General features: G+C 36.1%; 1 protein-coding gene across 1 annotated transcript in view; it reads left to right on the top strand.

The window, feature by feature from the left end:
• Ptpn4 (protein tyrosine phosphatase non-receptor type 4) overlaps positions 1 to 22,101 on the top strand; it is a 177,079-nt gene that overhangs the window by 143,680 nt on the left and 11,298 nt on the right. Inside the window, exons 20-26 of the mRNA XM_038349264.2 lie at positions 2,136 to 2,302; positions 3,582 to 3,672; positions 3,859 to 3,920; positions 9,280 to 9,426; positions 10,920 to 11,048; positions 11,591 to 11,739; positions 18,524 to 18,659. Coding sequence (XP_038205192.1) covers positions 2,136 to 2,302; positions 3,582 to 3,672; positions 3,859 to 3,920; positions 9,280 to 9,426; positions 10,920 to 11,048; positions 11,591 to 11,739; positions 18,524 to 18,659 — 881 coding nt within the window. The remainder of the gene's footprint in view (positions 1 to 2,135; positions 2,303 to 3,581; positions 3,673 to 3,858; positions 3,921 to 9,279; positions 9,427 to 10,919; positions 11,049 to 11,590; positions 11,740 to 18,523; positions 18,660 to 22,101) is intronic.

A 22,101-nucleotide genomic window follows, 5' to 3' on the forward strand; every position in this document is an offset into this window, starting at 1 on the left:
AAGCTGTGTCCACCAGCAGAGACTTAATCAGCACTAGGCATATGTCTTTATGCACAGACTTGTACTTTAAAAGGTGTGCATGTAGAAGAGCGTCTTCACTACAGCAGGGATACAGAAGAGTGGTGATGGGATTGAAACTCCTTGTATTCCTGTGTGAGAATGTCACAGTGAGATCAGTTTTAAAGAAAAGAAAACTTCCCTTTTTATCTTTGGATAAAGCAGACATATTTTTTTGTCTTCTGTATTTTGTGTTCTTCTCCATGGCTTTCTAAGAATATTAAGCAGGCATTCACTGACTATTCATTTTCATTCTGAGGAACTTGTTTAAGCTTCATACTATCTTTCCAAGCTCAGTTTCTGAACAACAACAACAATCTCTCAGTTTTGCCCTTTTGTTCTCAATAACTCCTGTAGCACTCAGTGACAACGGTTAGTAGCTATTGAGTTTTCTTTCCATAGAGGGTGTTATGTATGTTCTCACTTAATTCTCAGAGCCACCAAACATGATGGATCAATTACTCTCAGAGTTGAAAATATTTTTAAACATTTTATTACCTACTTACAGGTTCATGATGGGTACAGAGCCAGAATATAAACAAAAGTCTCTGTGATGACAAATGCCTTATTACAATTTGGATTGTTTCTTTTATACTTCAAATTCCAAGAGGAACGCAGCTAAAGCCTTGTAAAGGAGTCTAGACTGAGACCTCTGCTCATTTTCAGTGTGGATTTATCATCTTTTTTTCCTCCCAAGTATGTTACATGATATTTCCTAATCAAACAAGATGGCTAAGAAGCAGTCATGTGCAGAGAATATTTACATACAGGTGAACCCTTCATGAGTGTGTTAATAGATCCCATTTTAAAGAATGGGATCCCATTTTAAAGAATGGGAGTTAAAGATCTGGAGATGGCTCAACAGTTATGAGCATTTGCTGCTTTTAGAAAGGCCCAGCATTTAGTTTCTAGCATCCACATGGTGGCTCACAATGGCCTTTAACTCCTGTTCCAGGGGATATGATGCCTTCTTCTGCCATCCATAGGCACCAGACATATACTTGGTAAACATATACACATTCAAGCAAAGCATCCATACATGTTAATAACAATAATAATAAACAATTTTCTTTAAAATGGAGCTGAGAGGGAGAAGTGAGCATAAGCTGTAGGCCTGGCATTTACAGGCCCAACATCTGGGATTTGTACTTTTTTTATGCTAACAGAGCATGAAATATACTTAGTGACTAATTCAAGAAGAAAGGGTCAAGCCGGGTGGTGGTGACTCACACCTTAATCCCAGCACTCTGGAGGCAGAGACAAGCAGATCTTTGTCAGTTCGAGGCCAGCCTGTTCTACAAAAGCTAAAGTTCTAGGACAGGCTCCAAAGCTACAGAGAAACCTTTTCTCAGAAAAAAAAAACAAACAACAAAACAAAACAAAAAAACAAACAAAAAGAAGAAGAAGAAAGGGTCAAGCAGGCTTGTTTAGCTTTGCATTCATTTTACATGCCATTTATATGATAAAAGCCAACATATCCATACATATAATGGTGTACAGGCTTTTGTCTGTGCTATTGACTTATGTCCTAGAAATTAAGGGCAGGTCTATTCAGATCTTCAACTCAATACTGCCTCATTTTCTTTATTTTTGTAAAGGTGTGTGTGTGTGTTGTGTGTGTGTGTGTGTGTGTGTGTGTGCGCGCGCGCGCGTGTGTGTGTGTGTGTGTGTGTGTGTGGTATGCACAACATGGGCACAGGATCCCAAGAATGTTGAAAAAGGATATCTGTTTCTCAGAACTTACTGATAGGAGGTTATGAGCTGCCATGTGGATACTGGGAACTAGACCCAGATCCTCTATAAGATCATCAAGTGCTCTTGACCACTGACTGAGCCACCTCTCTAATTCTAAGCCTCATTTTCTTAATGTGTCTTCAAATTTTAAGCATATGCCTAAAGAATCCTTTTCTCCAAAGGAATATGTAAAGCCTTTCAAACCCACCACCATTCTTTGTTCTTATACAATGGCATCAGTTAAATCTAATGAAATTATTAATATCTGAATCTGTAGAAAGTATCCTATAATTTCCTACTGAATTCTCCTAATATTCTTATGTATGTTTTTTGTTTTATTTTAGCTGTATATGATGTAGTGGAAGAAAAATTAGAAAGCGAGCCCGATTTCCAGTATATTCCTGAGAAAGCCCCACTAGATAGTGTCCATCAAGATGACCATTCTCTGCGGGAGTCAATGATACAGCTAGCTGAGGGGCTTATTACTGGAACAGTGCTGGCACAGTTTGATGTAAGTGAAATCATTATATTAAAACAGTATTTGCTAGTTAGTTTGAGGGTGATAAGAACCTAGCCTTCTGTGCATTATGATTTATAAGGTAAGATGATAGTCTTAGAACTGGTTGACATCAAGAGTTCTAAAATTTTTAGTTTTTAAATTTATGACTATATAAATAAGTGTCCTTTTGAAAAAAGGGTAAGAGCCAGGCAGAGTAGCTTATACCTATAATCTCATCACTTGCAAAACTGAGGCAGGAATATGTTCATAAGTTTAAGGTTACTCCAGAATAGTGAGTTCCAGGCCACCCTAAGCTGTAGAGTGAGGCCACTCTCTCAAAATTTAAAAGAGTAGTAAAGACACCTTAAATGGTTTTCCCTGTAGTTACTAGCTCTTTTTATGACAGGTAGAAGATGAGAATAGGATATTGTAGACTTAAAGTTGAGCAGAACCGAATGTGACAGCCCACCCCTTTGCTGTTCTCACTTCCATGGCAATGCGATCCTCTGTGAGCTTGAGACCATCCCAGGCTACATAGAGCAAAGACCTCATCTCAAAAAATAGATAAAGATAAACAAAATGCCCAAGTTAAAGAAAATAACTTCGGTTTTTCAAGTTCATATTTTGTCATAATTAGTCTTTCTCTAGTTTTGTCTGTACAGTTTTAAAATCCCTCAGATCATTATCACCAAAGAACAAGAATGCTTCTTCATTGCTAATTTTTATTTTGATTAGTGAGTATATAATGAATTTTGAAAGTCTATATTTAAACCAGTCGTGTTCAGCCCATGGATCATATACACGCATGATAGTTATTTTCCAAATCCAGTTCAACACATTTGTAGATGACTTAATTTGTTTATTTTTATTCAAATTGAGTTTTCCATGTGTTTAAACAGAAAAGGCCATCAGTATTTGTTGTATATAAATGCTTGTAATAAAACATACAAGATGTGCATCTTTTTTTCTTTGAAAAAGCATCTCAGTTTTTATATTGTTAGTACTTCTAAACTAAAATAAAGCCAGGTGTTCTCTGTAGGTTTTCTATTCAAATATCAGGTTCTTTGATAAACAAAATAGTTTTCAGATTTTTCAGACTATTACAGATACATAATGCATGTCAAAAGCTACAGAACTGACACAGTGCTGGGTCAGCACTCTACTTTTCTGGAGAGTATCATAGTGTGGGGGGTTATGGGGCTGATGTTTCCTGTTAGAATAGGAACTAGTCTGCAAAACAAAGCAGAATCATGTGTGATTTATTGGGCTGTTTGCTTGTTTGTTTTTAAAGCAATTGTATCGGAAAAAACCCGGAATGACAATGTCTTGTGCCAAATTACCTCAGAACATTTCCAAAAATAGATACAGAGATATTTCGCCTTGTAAGTATCTATTAAATCTTAACCACCATAAGCTTAATCTTTTAAATAAAACTTTATTAGAGATTTTTGTGACCAGAGTGTGGATCAGTGGTAGAGCATTGTGCTTAACCTGTGCCAGGTTTTGGTGATTTAATCTGAAATATCAAAACAAAAAAGAAATCCATTGTTTCTTTTAAAATTTTTTAGATGATGCTACACGGGTCCTTTTAAAAGGTAATGAAGACTACATCAATGCAAACTATATAAATGTAAGTTTTTTTGTTATTCTTTTGTTATTTGAAATAATTGAAACTATTGAAAATTTTGAGGTTAATTCCTTTTTATTGAAGGTCTAACTTTAATAGAATATTATTTTATCAAATTAATGTTTTAAAGAATAACCAAGTGACTGTTGGTGGTGGCACATGCTTTTAATTCTGCCACTCAGGAGACAGAGATAGGCAGATCTCTATGAGTTCAATGTCAGCCTGGTCTACAGAGTGAGTTCCCAGACAACCATTGCTACATAGAGAGACCATGACTTGAAAAGCCAAAAAAAGAAGAAGAAGAAGAAGAAGAAGAAGAAGAAGAAGAAGAAGAAGAAGAAGAAGAAGAAGAAGAAGAAGAAGAAGAAGAAGAAGGAAGAAGAAGAAGGAAGAAGAAGAAGAAGAAGAAGAAGAAGAAGAAGAAGAAGAAGAAGAAGAAGAAGAAGAAGAAGACGACGACGACTAAGTCAGACCAGGTGGTGGTGGTGTACGCCTTGGGAGGCAGAGGCAGGCAGATCTCTATGAGTTCGAGGACAGCCTGGTTTACAAGAGCTAGTTCCAGGACAGGCTCCAAAGCTACAGAAAAACCCTGTCTCAAAAGACAAAGACAAAAAAAAAAAAAATAAAGAAGAAGAAGAAAGAAAAGAAAAGAAAATTAAGCCAGTTTTGGTGGCACAAACCTATAATCCCAGCATTCAGGAGGCAGGACTAGAGAATCTCTATGAGTTCAGGGCCAGCCAGGGCTTCATGGTGGGTCCTTGTCCACCCCACTCCAAAAGCTTTAATAATTTGGTACTGGTATATTAATATGTAATTAGAAGAGTACAATAGAGAAATTCACTCCAGAAGTCGCCTAAGTTATTATTACTAGAATACTAGAGTAGTTATTATTACTAGAATGCTAGAGTAGTTATTATTACTAGAACACTAGTTATTATTACTAGAATACTAGAGTAGCTCAGGTTATGGTAGTGGCAGCCTTTTAGATCACTAGAGATAAGCATGACCTATCTAGTGAATTATTTGTGTCATGTGTTCAAAATGTATCATTGTGAGGAGGATTATTTCCCCACAACTAATGAAGGAAAAGATCACTTTTTCCTTAATTTTATAATATAGAAATTTTAAAATGTATAGGATTAGAGCAAAATGTGAAACAAAGGGACTGGAGAGGTGGTGAGCAGTCAAGAGTATAGGCTACTTCTATAGAGGATTAACATCCAGTTCTAGCACCCACCCACACTGGACCACTCAACCATTTGTAACTGGCACCAAGAAATCTGGAGCCCTCTTCTAACCTCCACAGGCACGCACATGGGCTCTCTTTCTCTCTCTCTCTCTCTCTGTCTCCATCCGTATCTGTCTGCTTTTCACACACACAAATAAAAATGTATTTTTTTTTACTGTAAAATCAGCCTCTATGTATACATCACTTAGCTTTGGCCATTGTGGACTCATGGACAATGTTATTTCCCTGTGTTCCCACATCCAAATTGTTACATAGGATAATTAATTGTATACCACTTTCTCATCTACAAGTACTTCACCTATTCAACGTTGGTGCTGACATCTGTGAAAAATGTATCAGTGTATAAATTTGAAAAATGGAATCATGAAAGAAATATGAGAATTATTAAATATTTCAGATAGGAAAAGGATTTTGTTAAGCTGGATGTATGGCTGCCTAAGCTACAAACATACAGATCATTGGTGAATGTAATCTCTGTGTTTGAAAGACTGAGGATTACTTGAGTTCAAGATTTCAAAATTAGCCTGGGCAACACAGCAAGACCTCATCTTAAAAGGGCAACCAAAGAGTCACAGGGTCACATTTTATCAGCTAATCAATGTGTAACTTCACTCAAAACTTTTAAGTAAGGATAATAATGGAGAATCCTTATTTTTGGTACACTTAAGGGTACTAAGATCAAGTGACAGTCTGAATTTTTAGAATGCTGTAGAGTCTTACATGTAGGCTGGGACTATTAGCACACACTTAAAACCAGCACTTGAGAGTCTAGCGTAGAAGACTGCCAAGTTCATGACTACCGGGACTACAAAGGAAGACACTCTGTCTCATTTGAAACAAAATGGATGTAAGGCAGGATATGGTAAGTAACATTGAACATCGTAAACTATATGGCTATTTTCAAATGTCTATAAGAGAGACAATAGTATGAAGCATCCCTCATGTACCAGTTATCTAGCTTTAAAGTCTGCCAACAAGTGGCCATATTGTTTAAGTGATACCCCGTAGATTATTTTTAAGTCAAAATATATCACTTTATATGTATGTACAGTTAATTCTCACTATTTGAGGTAGTCATAGATCTCTTTCTACGAAGTTTGTACAAATGATGAACTAGGGAATAGTGAGTCATCATTTCTAGGGTAAATAATTAGTTATTTATAAGTGTATAGTCATTTTCATCAGCTAATCAATACATAACTTCACTTAAAGATTTATTTAGTAGTAGCATTGTTGATTTGTTAACTTTGAATGCATAGTCAACAGCATTGAAGTATAATTCATACTTGAAGAAAGCTAATCTATATCATCAAGATATTCTTGCACCTCAGAACACTAGACAGCACTTCCTCACTGTGATTGTAAATGATGCAGTTACCCACAATAAACACAAAAATGTGAAGTATATGGCACTGCACAGTACTGGCAGCTGCGTGTGGGCAGTATAAGAGGGGAACAAAACAGTTGTTTTATTTGGTATCAGCTGGACACATGCTTCTCCAGTGGCTCATATTGTTTGCTGGCCCCTAGTATGCCTACAAATGGCCAACAAATCTCTCCTGTTTTGAAGTTACATAGGAACTTTACATTATGGAGCTAGAGAGACGGTAGAACAGTTAAACTTGTTGTTCAATCTTGAAGACCCAGAGTTAAGAGTCTTAATACCAACCCCCATAGCAAGATGGGTATCCTGTAACCCTGTTTCTGAGGTGTCAGATTTAGAGGATCGTTGGAGCTTACTGGCTTTCATCAAAATTCCAGACTCAAGCTTCAGTTGCAAGGAGAGACCCTTCCACAAAGGAACAGGAAGAGAATGATACAAGATGACACACAGTTCCTCCTTCTGGCCTTAGATCATTACTTGTGAGATTTTTTTTTTTTTTTTTTTTAAAGAAAAAGCAAAACTGGAAGTGGAAAGATGGCTTTTTGGTTAAGAACACTGACTGCTCTTCCAGAGGACTTGGGTTAAATTCCCAGTACCCATAAAGAGGCTCACAACTGTCTGCAACAGTTCCAGGGAATCAGACACCCTCAGACAGACAGACAGTCAGGCAGGCAGGCAGGGAAAACACCAATGCACATTAAAATCAATCATTCATTCATTCAGTCAATCAATCAATCAATCAATCAATCAATCAACCAGCCTGGCCGTGTGGTACATGCCTTTAATCCCAGCACTTGGATGGCAGAGGCAGGCAGATCTCTGTGAGTTTGAGGCCAGCCTGGTCTACAAGAGCTAGTTCCAGGCTACAAAGCTACAGAGAAACCCTGTCTGGAAAAACAAAAACAAACAAAGAAAAAAAAACAGAAAAGAAAGAAAGACACTCGTAACTATTAATACTTAGAAAAATAATTTCAACACAGTTAAATGAAAGTATACTCAACTTTAAAACAAAGTACAAATTTAAACTATATAGAAGTACTATTATTTACCTATGAAAGTGAAAGACCACAAATATGATGATAATATATGCAAGTCCAGTTCTTTATCTGAAGCCTTAGGATCAAATATGTTTGGGGATTCAAAATTTTTAGATTTTGTTTTTTAAAGTATATTTAGTCTATATACCAATGCTGTCCCTAGCAGGTTATGGGATAAGGTCCCATTAATTGTTTTATTGATAGTATATAAATATTCTGAGTCAGGCTAATAAAGTATAACTACCTTTAGGTCAATCAAAGTCAAATTTTGCTGTCAAATGTTTTTGTTTTGTTTTGTTTTTTGTTTTTTTGGTTTTTTTTTGGTTTTTTTGTTTTTTTTTTGTTTTTTCGAGACAGAGTTTCTCTGTGGCTTTGGAGCCTGTCCTGGAACTAGCTCTTGTAGACCAGGCTGGTCTCGAACTCACAGAGATCCGCCTGCCTCTGCCTCCCGAGTGCTGGGATTAAAGGCGTGCGCCACCACCACCCGGCTGTCAAATGTTTTTAAATGAAGCCATGTTTAAAATGCCTTCAAGTCAAGGACAAGTCTTAAAACACCAGAAGCAGTTTTGCATTTCATACTATTGGTATTTTCAGAAATATAGATAAGGGATTATAGATATATTAGCAATTATCATTGAAAATACAGTCCTGTGTGTTGTTGGTTGAAGTGTAGGTTGGTAAAACTTCTCTGGAGGAAGTATGGCATTTTCAGAATTTAAAGTATGCATACGTACACTTTGATACAACATCTCATTTCTTCCTGTTGCCCTTATTTTCATCTTTGCTAAAAATGTCAGGTTTATAAAGTATTCAGTTTAACCTTGCTACTGCTAACAAACATATTAACAGTGCCATAAGTGTCTTTTAAGTAAATTACAGTTTTTTTCTGAAGGGATATTAAAAAGAAAGAAATTTAGGTATTAATTTTGGTATTATCTTTTAAACAATAGGATCATATATAGTGTGCTATCATTTTTTAAAATAGTTTTACAGAAAAATGGGAAAATAGTTGTGTACAGACTGTCTATGTGAAAGAGGTACTAGAAACTAGATAACTGGAATCTGGTTTGAGAGGAAGATCTCAAGTATACACCATTTGGTATTCTCTGCATTGCTATGGGTAGATATCACCTTGTTAAAATCAACCTCAAATGTAGTTTAATTGTGATTCCCCAATATTTTTCTTATTTTATTCTATACACAAGTTTAAACATCATCCTAATAGCTCTTCACATTCTTTTATGAGATATTTCATATGAGAATTTTTTCCTTAGGAAATTTACTAATAAACTATTTATAGATACTTTTTAAAGAATTTTCTAGCAAATTTTCTGCCTCTAAAACAAGTTTCTCTGTAAAACTGTCCTCAAGTCATAGTCATGCCAGATATGGTCATATATTCCTATAATGTTTGGGAGGCTGGACTTGTCTCCATGAAATAAAGAAAAAAATAATGTAGTGTTTTGGAAAATATTTGTTTATAAGTTCCTCCACAATCGAATGATGAATATGTATGACTGTGGAAATTTGCCAGGAAATTTCCTTTACAGATGAAATTATTAATGAAGATTATTGTACTAATCAGTTTATTGAGATTAGTTGTGTTTAGTTTAATATTAATGGATGATTTTCATCATCCCAATCATAGTAAAAAGTCAAAATGCAAAAAATGTAATGTCTTTTTCTTTCTAGATGGAAATTCCTTCTTCAAGTATTATAAATCAGTACATTGCTTGTCAAGGGCCATTACCACACACTTGCAAAGATTTTTGGCAAATGACTTGGGAACAAGGCTCCTCCATGGTTGTAATGTTGACCACACAAGTTGAACGTGGCAGAGTAAGCTGTAGTTGACTATTACCCATTACTTGGGCTCTTTTCAAATTACATTGTATTTATGTATTCAGAATATTCTTTCTGTAGCCTGTAATCTTTTCTTGTGGTTTCATGATTTGAATTATTATAGCTAAATACTTTAACCCATACTTGTGTTAAAAATCATGTATGTCTAAGAGGCTTGTGTATGGAATATGTAAAGATTTCTTACAAGCTAAATGTTAAATGGCATGATCATTTAAAAATTTGGCATATGGTCTAAATAGACAATTACTTATGGTGATACACCATCTGTTAAGCACATAAGAAGATATTGGATATCCAAAAGTAAATGTAAATCAAAATCACAGTGAGACACTACTTTATATACAGTAGACTGACTAGAATAAAAGGTAGACAGAGTGTTGATCGTAGAGTGGAGAAAGTGTAGCACTGCACTGGAAAAGTGTGGCAGTTCTCAAAACGTTAAACATAGTTTTTCTGTAGGTCGTCAGTTTCAGTACTATATATACTCAAGGAATTGAAGATATGTCCATGCCTTCACAGAATTAGCCATGATATGGAAATTCACATATACCAAATAAAATGTAATATGTTTAAATTACTGAAGAATATTTGATGATAATAATAACTGAAGTACTGACACTAGAATTTGAGTGAGCCTGGAGAACATTGTACTAAGTGAAATGTTCTTACAACAAAAATTATTGTATGATTCTACTTTTATGAAACATCCAGGATTGGCTATTCTATAAGTATAGAAAATAGACTAGTAGATGCCTAAGTTGAGAAAGAGAATGGAATGGAATAGAATGCACAGCAAATACTAACGAATATAGGGTTTTAGGGTATGGTGAAAATGTCCTGAGAGTATTTAGGGTGGTGGTTGTACAGTTCTGTGAGGTATACTAGCAGCAATTGCACTTTAAATGAGTCAGCTGTATGATAATAGGGCTAGGATTAAATAGTACATACCACACATGTACATACACACCTGTGGTAAAACTCTAATTAGGATATAGGCAAACACTGCTTACTATTATAAATGGTTGTAATGTGAATAATGACTGGGCAAGATAGCTAAGTCTGTAAACTGCCTGCCATGCAGCATGGGAGCCAGCACCCATGGAAGAGGTATGGTAGCATATATCTATAGCCCTAAAATTGGAGGGCCAGGGCAGAGACAGGCAGATCCCTGAGCTCATTGTCCAACTAGCTAGCCTAGCCAGATTGGAGGAACTCCAAGTACAATGACTGACCTTACCTCAAGAACAGTTAGTGATGGAAGACACCCAATGTTGGCACACACATGTGTACATGCACACTCATATATGTGCATACACACATTCATACAATATACACATTCACACATAAAAACAATAGTTCAAAGATCTAAGTGAAGGGTATATGAGAAATGAATTCTGTAAAATTGAAAGTTCTTTAAACTCCTACATCTAAGTATATAGTTTTGTGTAACTGATCCTGTTGGTAATCAGGTTAAATGTCACCAGTATTGGCCAGAACCCACAGGAAGTTCATCCTATGGATGCTATCAAGTCACCTGCCACTCTGAAGAAGGAAACCCTGCCTATATCTTCAGGAAGATGACACTATTCAACCAAGAGGTAAGGCGTCAAGAGTGTCTGTAAAGACTCTGAAAGCTAATATTGTCTTTAATATGAGTTAGTGTGAAGTGAAAATTACTCGACTGTTGACTAGAAAGATGTTCAGCAGTCAAGAACACTTGCTGCACAGTCTTCAGCACCAGATTTCAGATTCCAGCACTGATATAACAAGCCAGTCACAACTGCAAGTCCTATAAACCCAACTCTGAAAATCAGAGACAGAATGATCCCTGGGGCTTTCTGGGTCTTCCATAACTATAAGCAATGGTTGGTTTCAGAGAGAGACCCTGTTCTAAAGAAAAGATTCTTCATACATTCACATAGAAAATCAAAAAAATATAAGTAGCCCTTAAAAGGACACAATTGTTTCTGTGAAATCCTTTCCTTCTGTTGAAATACTGGATTTTAGTGCATTTTTTACAGTATGGCAAGAAGAAAAGGGAAGGTATTTATGTTCTCCTTCTAAAAGTAAAATGACACAAATGTTTACACTTTACAGGTAATTCCTATGTCAAAATGTGTAACTTTTCATTTTCATTTAGAAAAATGAGAGTCGTCAGCTCACTCAAATTCAGTACACAGCCTGGCCTGACCATGGAGTACCTGATGATTCAAGTGACTTTCTGGATTTTGTTTGTCATGTACGAAACAAGAGGGCTGGAAAAGAAGAGCCAATTGTTGTTCATTGCAGGTATTTTGTTTCCTGCCCTTAATAAATGAAAAATTGGCTGCTAGGGGAATACATACTGTATTTTGGCCTTTTATTGTGATTAATACTGTGATATTTAGAGTGAAAGCTGTGCTCTAAGGGTGGAAGACAAAGGAAATATTCTAATATAAGTGTCATAAATTATGGAAAGGGGAAAATAACTATTTTTCTAGTTCTTTTCTTATTTTAATATCTCTGAAATTAGAATGTGTCTTACAACTGGTAACTTAGATCTGATGTAATACTACCTTTATCTTCATGTGTTTGTGTTGATACAACAAGATAATCAGAACGGTATAATTTATAACAGCAGGAATGTAGTTTTCAGTTTTAGGGTGCAAAACTAAGTGTGACCAGCAGAGGCCACTAGAACACAGACATGGGGAGCTAATAAAGTGAAGATAGCCCTGTGGGCCTCTGAAGTTTAGCCAGCATGGAAAGCTGAATCAGATCCAAATTGTTGTTTTGTTTGTTTGTTTCTTGTTTTTGTTGGTGGTGGGTTTTTTTGTTTTGTTTTGGTTTTTGGGTTTTTTGTTTGGTTGGTTGTTTTTGGTGGTATTTTAACTTTATTTTACTGGTTTTTTTTTTTATTGCTTTAACATTTTTGAAATGAGGTCTAATATAACCTATACTGGTCTTATACCTTTTCTGTAATTTGAATAACCCTGAACTCCTGATTCTTGGTCCTCCACCTTCCCAATACTGTGGTTACATGTGTGTACTGGCATCCCTGTCTTAAAAAAATAAAACTTTTATGTTTTTATCTTTTCAATTCCTTTTTTATGTTTATCTGTGTTTTTTATTATTCAGCAGGCTTTCTTTTTCTTGTTTTAATCTCCTGTTTTTTTCTTTTTCCTTTTATAACTTGTCTTTACTCTTCTTTTTCCTTTTATTTAACATTGTGGTTTTGCATCTGTTTTCTCTCCTTTACTGACTTCTTCCTCTATTTTATTCATTACTATTTCCACGTTTTCTCTACATGATTTTCAGATTCACAGTTTACTTTCCATTACTTTTGCCATTTTCTCTTCTTTGGTCATTGATGGTATATTATGGGCTTTAATCTATTTGTTTGTTTATTTGTTTCTGTTTTTTGTTTTTCAAGACAAGGTTTCTCTGTATACCTCTTGCTGTCCTGGAACTTGCTGTGTAGACCAGATTGGCCTTGAACTCAGAAATCGGCCTGCCTCTGCCTCCTAAGTGCTGAAATAACGGTGTGATCTATTACTGCCTGGCTGGGCTTTGACCAATTTTAACTGCATGTCACATTCAGTGTGGTGTTACTGTTGATAAGCCAATTTGTTTTCATCTCCCTTTGTGGTATTGCAGGAGGGTTTAGCCTGCAAGTGTAGGCTGCTCACTAAGCAGATCCCCAAAGAAAACCTGAATGGGAATTCACTCCAACAGAAGCACAAATTAGGACACAGAAATAATCCTCCGTTACTAAATTCAAAGATACTAAGACAGATAAAATGTCGGGTGAATTCACCGGGCAGCGGTGGTGCACGCCTTTAATCCCAGCACTCGGGAGGCAGAGGCAGGCGGATCTCTGAGTTCGAGGCCAGCCTGGTCTACAAGAGCTAGTTCCAGGACAGGCTCTAGAAACTACAGGGAAACCCTGTCTTGAAAAACCAAAAAAAAAAAAAAATGTTGGGTGAATTCAAACATTTTCCTTTAAAAATTATCAATAACTTCAAGGAAGATACAAACAGATTAATGAACTAACATCGGGACTTGAAAAGAAAACTGGCAGCATGGGGAGAAAGTAAGCAAAGTAGATGGAAAAGTTAATTTGCACATGAATGAGGAATTAATCAAAGAAATTTGGATTGATAAAAACAAATAGAAATGTTGAAAATGAAAAACTCAGTAAAGCAAATTTTTTAATAAAATATATAATGTAAAAAGCAGCACCAATAGGCTAGAGCAAACACAACAACAATAAAAGAACATCAGGATTTGTGGACCAGTCTGAAGAGTGCTATCCACACTTGATGGCTTGAAAGCAAACAAACAGAGGCACAGCCAGAGCTTTCAAAACCTGTAGGCCATAATCAAGAGACAGAACCTCAGAATCTGGGGTAGAAGGAGTCAACATGAAAGCTAATGGCCTAGAAAATCCAGTCAATGAAATTAGAGCAGTTTTCCAAATCTAGGGAAGAAATAAACATCTAAGCCCAAGAATTATTTAGAACCCAAAATTACATGACCAGGGAAAAACCTCTCCATGATACAGTGTACTCAAAATGCCAAAAATATAAAACAAAAATCAGTATTAAAAGCTGTAAGAGAGCCAGGTATAATGGAACATACCTTGATACAAAGGCAGTAGGATCTTTGTGACTTTAAGGCTATAGTGAGCCCCTTTCTGAAACAAAACAAAAAACTGTAGGTAAAAAAAATAGCAACTTAATTATAAAGCCATTGGCATAGGGACTTGGCTCAGCAGTTAAGAACACTGGCTGTTCTTGTGGAAGGCCTGGGTTTGATTCCCAGCATCCACATATTGGCTCATAATTATCTATAAACCTAGTTCCAAAGGATTTGATAAGTTCTTCAGATTTCAGGAATGTATGTGATGTGAATACATAAATACATATGTGTATATGTACCTCAAAATAAATAAATAATTCTGATAAACAAGGTTCAGATAGTAAATTGCTTGGCGAGGGGGCAAGCACATCAGAACTTGCAACAGAAATTGCAAGTGCCAGAAAAGCATGGAATAGTATATTTCAAGCCCTGACCGTGAATAACCAATAAAACTGCTGTATCCAACAAAGCTACCTCTTAATGTGAACAGAAATGAGGACATTTCAACACTAAAACAGTTCCTGATCACCAGTCTGCATTGCAAAAATATTTAAAGGGATCCTAACAAAAAGAAGAGTAGAAAAGATAGATTCAATCAATAGAGCACAGGAGATTTTAAATTTCATGAGAGGACTAAATGAACAAAGGATACACATAGTAAGACAATGCAATTGCTAATGCAGATAATGAAAGTGAAAAGAACAAACTATTAGTCTAACCAACCTCAACAACAACCAGTAAAAGTATAGGAAGGAAGGAGGAGGGAATGAAAAGGAAAACGGAAGAACCATGCCTACAACATAATAAAGACTAACTTCAACAAACCTGTAGCCAACTTTATTCTAAATGCAGAAAACAAGAACACATTTCTTCTATAGTCAGGAACAATACAATTTGCATATTCAATATAGTGCTCTATACTTTATTCAGTATAATCTCAAATCTTAGCTAGAATAATAAGGTAAGAGAATGAAATAATACGTCATAAAGGAAAAAGTTATATTAGCTCTAATTTCTAGTCATGTGGTTCAAATTTGAAAGATCTTAAAGATTCCATGAGAAAACTTAGCTTTAAAAAACACTTTTAGCAAACTAACGGGATTTAAAAAAAAAAACCATATAAAAATAGGCATATTTCATATATACAATTAACAAATTTGTCAACAAAGAATTCTGTTTAAAATAGCTTTAATCAATAAAATACCTAAGAATAAACATAATGAAGGACATTAAAGACCTCTACAATAAAAAGTTTTAAATACTGAAGAAAGTAATTAAATACACTGAAAGTCGAACAGACCTCCCATACTCTGGATTTCCAGAATAATTGTAAAAATGTCTGTGTTACTAAAAGTAACTTACAGACTGAACATAAGCCTTGTCAAAATTCTAGTGACATTCTCTACAGAACTGGAATAGACAATCCTAAAACTCACTTGAAAGCACAAAAGACCCCAAATAGTGCCCTCCCCATCATAAGACCAAGTATCGCAGTACCTGATCTCAAACTATACTACATAGCTATAGTGAGAGAACTACTGGCATAAAATAGACATGAAGACCAATGAACTAGAATAATGGGTCCAGAAGTAAATTTATACAGTTACTTCTGCCATTTTACAAGTGTTTAAAACATATGTTTTTTTGGTAGCATAGGTCTCTTGTTAATAAAAAATTATTCTTCAGCTCCAACAGACAAGAAACAGCCTATTCTTAATTCAAAATATCATGTGAACAGCCTTGGTAGACTATTTTGAGGGACTCCAACTTCCCTCTGAAACTTCTTCACAAGTCAGGCCTCCATCATCTTCGTTGCTTTCAAAATTATTTTCTAAAAACTCATTAAGCTCCAAACACTTAATGACTTTTTCAGCTCAAAGCTCCAAATTCTCCACCTTTCTCCCATAAGGCATAAAAGCCACATAGTCAGGCCCACCACAGCAAGGCCTCATACCAGCTTCTGTCTAGTTTGATTTTTCTCTTGCTATGATCAAAACACTACCCAAAGCAACTTGGGATGGAAAGAATTTACCTTAGTAGCTTATTTTTAATCATGGAGGGAAGTCAGGGCAAGACTCACAGCAGGAACCTAGTTGCAGAAACTGAAGAATGACCACAGTGGTTACTCCCTTAGGGCTGTTGATTTGCTCACCTACTTTTCTTATATAGTCTAGGTGCACCTGCCAAGGGCACTGCCCACAGTAGTCTGAACCCTCCTATATAAATCAGCAATTAAGAAAATATATCTATCAACACATCCCCACAGGCCACTCGGTTGAGGGAGTTTCTCAATTGGTTTCTTAGGAGACTCTAGTTCTTGTTGCATAGATTAAAAAGTGACCAACCATACATATATTGGAGAAAAGACAACCCACTCAATATATGGTGCTAGACAAACTGGATAGCCACTTTTAAAAGAATGAAACTAGATTCATATTTCTCACACTGCATAAATATCAGTTTAAAATGGATCAGAAACCTTAATATAAGACTTGAAAATCTGAAACTCCTAGAGTAAAACATGGATCAAACACTCATAGCACAAGCAGAAACTTTCTGAAAAAGAGTAGTAGCAATACTAATTATAAAATAATGGCAAGAATCAACAAATGGAACTGAGTCAAAGTTAAAGCTTCTGCATGACAAAGGAAATAACCAGCGGTGTGAAGAGACACTGTTTGCCAACTGGAGATCTGTCAGGAGTAATACCTAGAAAGAACAATAACAAAATATCCACTCAGTAAACTAATAGTTCTCAAAAGAAGAAATACAAATAGGGCTGGAGAGATGGCTCAGAGGTTAAGAGCACTGGCTCATCTTCCAGAGGTCCTGAGTTCAATTCCCGGCAACCACATGGTGGCTCACAACCATCTGTACTGAGATCTGGTGCCCTCTTCTGGCCTGTAGGAATACAAGGAGTCTGAATACTGTGTACACGTTAAATAAATGAATGAATGAATGAATGAATGAATAAAAATAGCCAATGAATGTATGAAAAATGTTCGACATCCTTTAGTTACCAGAGAGATGAAAATTAAAACTAGTTTGACATTCCATCTCATTCCACTCAGAATGGCCATCATCAAGAAAATAAATGATGGTGAGGATGGGGAGAAAGATGAACCCTTATTTACTGCTACTGAGAGTATAAATTGCTCACCCTCTGTTGAAATCAGTATGTAGGTTCCCTGAATATGGAACTACCATATATATAAACTGTTCAGTATATACCTAAAGCACTGATGCCAGGTCTACATACATCACAGAGATGCTTAAATGTTTGTACTTATTGCTATACTAATGACAATAGCTAAGGTATGGAACCAGCCTAGATGCCCAACAAAAAGTGAATGAATGAGGAAATGTGGTGCATATGTACAGTGAATTTGGTGTAAAGAATGAAAATGTCATTCATAACAAAGTTGATAGAACTACAGATCATTGTATTAAAGTAAGCCAGATTCAGAAACACAAATTTTGAGTAGTTTTGCTGATATTTACTGGAAAAAAAAAGTATATGACAGGTAAGTAAGAAGAAGACAACAAGACTGAAAGAAAAGAAGGGAGGTGGGAAAGTTAATAGGAAAGATAGAATGTTCTATTTTTTATCATAGGGTATCTAGATGTAAATATACACATGTACTTAAATATATACATATGACCTGAAAGCAAAAAAAGAGACTGATGGTGGAGGGAGATCTTTGTGGCGGGAAAAAGGAGGTAGTGGGAGGAGGTTAAGTATGAGCAAAGTATCATGTCATACATGAAAAATGTCATGAAATCCATCATTTTTATTCTACCTAATAAAAAAATTTAAGAGGCCAGTATCAGGGCTGGAGAGATGATGGCTCAGTGGTTAAAAGTACTTGTTGTTTCCACAGAGGACCAGGGTTCAGTAACCAGCACTCACATGGTGACTGACAACCGTCTGTAACTCCCATTGATGGGGATGTTACCTTCCTCTGACCTACAGGCAATAGGCATATGCACATGGTGCACTTACATACATGTAGGCAAAACATTTACATTCATAAAAATAAAATATTTCTTTAAAAAAATGAGATTCAGTGTTAAAAATGGTGAGATATTTGTGGCTTCTTTATAGTAGAGAAATCTTTAATAGCTACTATAGTTATGTTTATAGATTATGTATCCAGGAGGGTTTTTTAATCTCAATGGTAAGTTCGATATAAATTAACTTTGTTTAAAACTTTGACTTATATGTGATATAAAACATAATTGTTTTTATGTAATTGTTAATGTATTATTTTAGATCTACTTTGCATTTTAAAATTGTTTTAAAATATTTAACAGTTGACTTCTTCCATGAAGTAAAACCTTAAAATGAAATTGTTTTTCTTTATTGTGATTTGGTACTTTGATGTTTCTGCAGAAAAACACAAGTTTAACAATTGTACCACTAAAACGTTGCGCATCTCTCTCTCTTTTTTAGTGCTGGAATTGGAAGGACTGGGGTTCTTATTACTATGGAAACTGCCATGTGTCTCATTGAATGTAATCAGCCAATTTATCCGCTAGATATTGTAAGAACAATGAGAGATCAAAGAGCCATGATGATCCAGACACCTGTAAGCACTATATTTCATGTGTACATGTATCTCCTACACATGCTTGAGCTTCTTACCAATCTTCATTCTATATCTTTTCTTCTTACACACAAACACACATATTTATGACAGAGCCCTACTATGTAACTCAGACCAACCTAGAACTCACTATGTACCCCAGGCTGGGCTCCAACTTCTCAGCCTCCTAACAAGTATGTGCCTTAAAGTCTACCTCTAAATTATACTTCCGTATCTTTAATTCTCCCTCAGAAATTATTATTCTATATTTTAATAGTCACCATCACTTGGTACTGTAAATGCAGTGGAAAGCTGACATGTTCATCTTTTTTGTTTAATGTCTATCTTGTCATATATTAGGAAGCAATGCCTGCTTGCTTCCTGGTTCCATTTAATTGGATACGTTTTTTTAACCTTTTACTTTAAGATAGTTATCTTTAAAGCTAAAGTGAGTTTTTTATGTACATCAAGGGATATATTTTTGCGTCTTGATTGGAGCATTGTAGCCATAAAGCTGTTATTGAAAGGTGTGTATTGATTGTAGTCATTGTATTTTATTTATTGATTTAGTTGTTTGTATTGTTAGTTGTACCAATAATTATAGCATCATAAGCTATACTTATTCCTTTCTTCAGAACTAAATATTGTTTCCAGTATTCTCTATAGGGCTAGTTTGTTGGACACAGTTTTTTTAAATATTTGTGTCATGGAGAGTTTTTGTTTCTCTTTCAACTACATCTGACAGTTTTGCTGGTCACTTTAGTCTGAGCTGGCATTCATGGTCTTTCAGAATTTGAGTGTATTGTTGTAGCTTCTTGTAGCATGAATAATAAAAATCCAGAGACAGAAATTGGGGTTCAAGCTGAAGATCAGAAAAGCAAAGCTACTAGAGAGACCTTTTGCCTCTACCAAGTCTTCAGACAGAAGGGACAAAATCCTTTCTCCATGAATCCTCAAACTCCACACTCCACTGAGTTCCTGTCTCTTCTTTATATTCTTCTCTCCACCCAGCCATATCGCTCCTGTCTCCACCTCCCTAGTGCTGGGATTAAAAGACTATGATTCCAAACATTGATATTAAAGGTGTGAACCACCACCACCTGAATGTGTTTCTGGATCAATCTTGTGTAGCCCAGGGTAGCCTTGAACCCACAGAGATTTTCTGCCTCCATCTCCCGAGTCCTGGGATTAAAGGTGTGTGCCACCACTCTCTGGCCTGTATGGCTAACTAGTGTGTCTGCCTTGATCTCTGATCTCTGGCCTGTATGGCTAACTAGTGTGTCTGCCTTGATCTCTGATCGTCAGACAAGACTTATTTATTAAAACACAAATAATATACCGCTGTAGGTTCTTCTGACTTTCAAAGTTTCCACTAAAAAATCAGCTATTATTCTGATGGATTTTTTTCTTTATATGTGGCTTGTATTTTTTTTCCTTGAAGTTCTCTGTGCTTTTTCTTTATGCTTTCCATCCGGTCTATTTTTTTTTTTTCTTTTTGTTTTTCGAGACAGGGTTTCCCTGTAGTTTCTAGAGCCTGTCCTGGAACTAGCTCTTGTAGACCAGGCTGGCCTCGAACTCAGAGATCCGCCTGCCTCTGCCTTCTGAGTGCTGGGATTAAAGGCGTGCGCCACCACCGCCCGGCTCATCCGGTCTATTTTTAAGATCATCTGATGTTTTTAATTGGGTTACTAAGTTTTCCAATTCTGTCTTCATTCCAGTTTGAGTTTTCTTTAATATTTCCCTTTATTGAACCTTAGTTTTCAACCCTATATTCTCTTCATTTCATTCATCCTTATTTGCATTTTTTTGGGCAGCACTCAGGAATTTATTCTCTTTAATCTTATTCTCTTTAAGTTTATTCCTTCCAAGTTCACTGAGCTATTTCATTGTATCATCTTTAAACTTGAATTTTTTTCATGAAGTTTATGATTGTTCATTTTTGGTTTGGGGCTTTTTTTGGTTTTCGTTTTTTGAGATGGGGTTCCTCTGTGTAGCCCCAGCTCTTCTGGAACTCCCTCTATAGACTAGGCTGTACTCAAACTCAGAGATCCACCTGCTTCTTCCTCCCAAGTGCTGGGACTAAAGGCATGTGCCACCACTGCCTGGTCTATGATTATTCTTTTAAGTTCTGTGTCCTGGCGTTCAATTATGTGATTCTCATTATACATCATACAACTAATGTATAGAACTGATAGATTTTGACAGGAACTGATAGGTTTTATGTTGGGTTTTCATTTTGCTTTCAATTTTATGATAAGGCCTGCACACATGGAATTTCCATTCATTCAATATCTGATATATGGGCCCTATATGGACACACCAGGCTGGGCCCAGACCATGGGATGTGTAGGTCAGATTGGGCCTCGAGTTAGATATGGTGAGAATGGGATGAAGTCACATGGATATAGGGGGTTGGGATGACATACAGGAGACTGGAGAGTGGGGACATGGTAATAGGGGCTCACCAGACTAGACAGCAGATGTAGGATCTGGGGCTGGGAAGGGTACTGATGAGGTAGGATCTGGCTCATTGGATTGGTCTGGGCCTGGAGGTTGGGTGTGGCTCAGGTGGGTACAGAAAGGTGCACAAGGTTTTGTTTTTCCCCTTTTTTAAGTGTGATAAAATACACATAACAAAATTTAGCATTTTAACTTTTTTATGTATTATTTCAGTAGTGTTGAGTATGTAATAAAAATTATTCATATAAAAATTATTCATACTCATTCTCCCAAGCCTCCAATAACCACCATTCTATTTCATGTTTCTGAGTTTGATGTATTGTATAAGTAGTCATACTGTAGTGCTTCTCTATTTCTGATCATCATGGTTCATATAGTTAATATTTTCTTTTCCCTCTTTCTTTCTTTCTTTCTTTCTTTCTTTCTTTCTTTCTTTCTCCCATTCTTTCTTTCCTTCTTTTCCTTTTTTTTTTTTAATTTTCCAAGACAGGGTTTATGGTTTCTCTGGAGCTTTGGAGCTTTGGAGCTTTGGAGCCTGTCCTGGAACTTGCTCTTATAGACCAGACTGGCCTCGAACTCACAGAGATCCGCCTGCCTCTGCCTCCTGAGTGCTGGGATTAAAGGCGTGAGCCACCACCACCCGGAAGATAGTTAATATTTTCATAGTTCATTTTGTAGCCATGTCAGACTCTCTTTTTAAGGCCGAACTATATCCCCTTGTTTCATATACTACATTCTGTTCAGTCATTTTTCTCCATCGGTGGACATGTGACTTGTTTCTAGCTTTTGACTATTATGAATAAAGCTACCATGATGGAGGGTATATAAAATATTTCTTTGAGACTACAGTTTGTTTTCTTTCAGATCTATACCCAGAGGTGAAGTTGCTGGGTTTTAACAATCACAATGGTTGTTTTTATAGTTTATTTAAAATTGGTGTATAAAATGACCTTGTCTTAGCTAGGGTTTCCATTGCTGTGAAGAG

The sequence above is a fragment of the Arvicola amphibius genome, chromosome 12 (assembly GCF_903992535.2).
Source record: "Arvicola amphibius chromosome 12, mArvAmp1.2, whole genome shotgun sequence".
NCBI lineage: Eukaryota > Metazoa > Chordata > Mammalia > Rodentia > Cricetidae > Arvicola > Arvicola amphibius.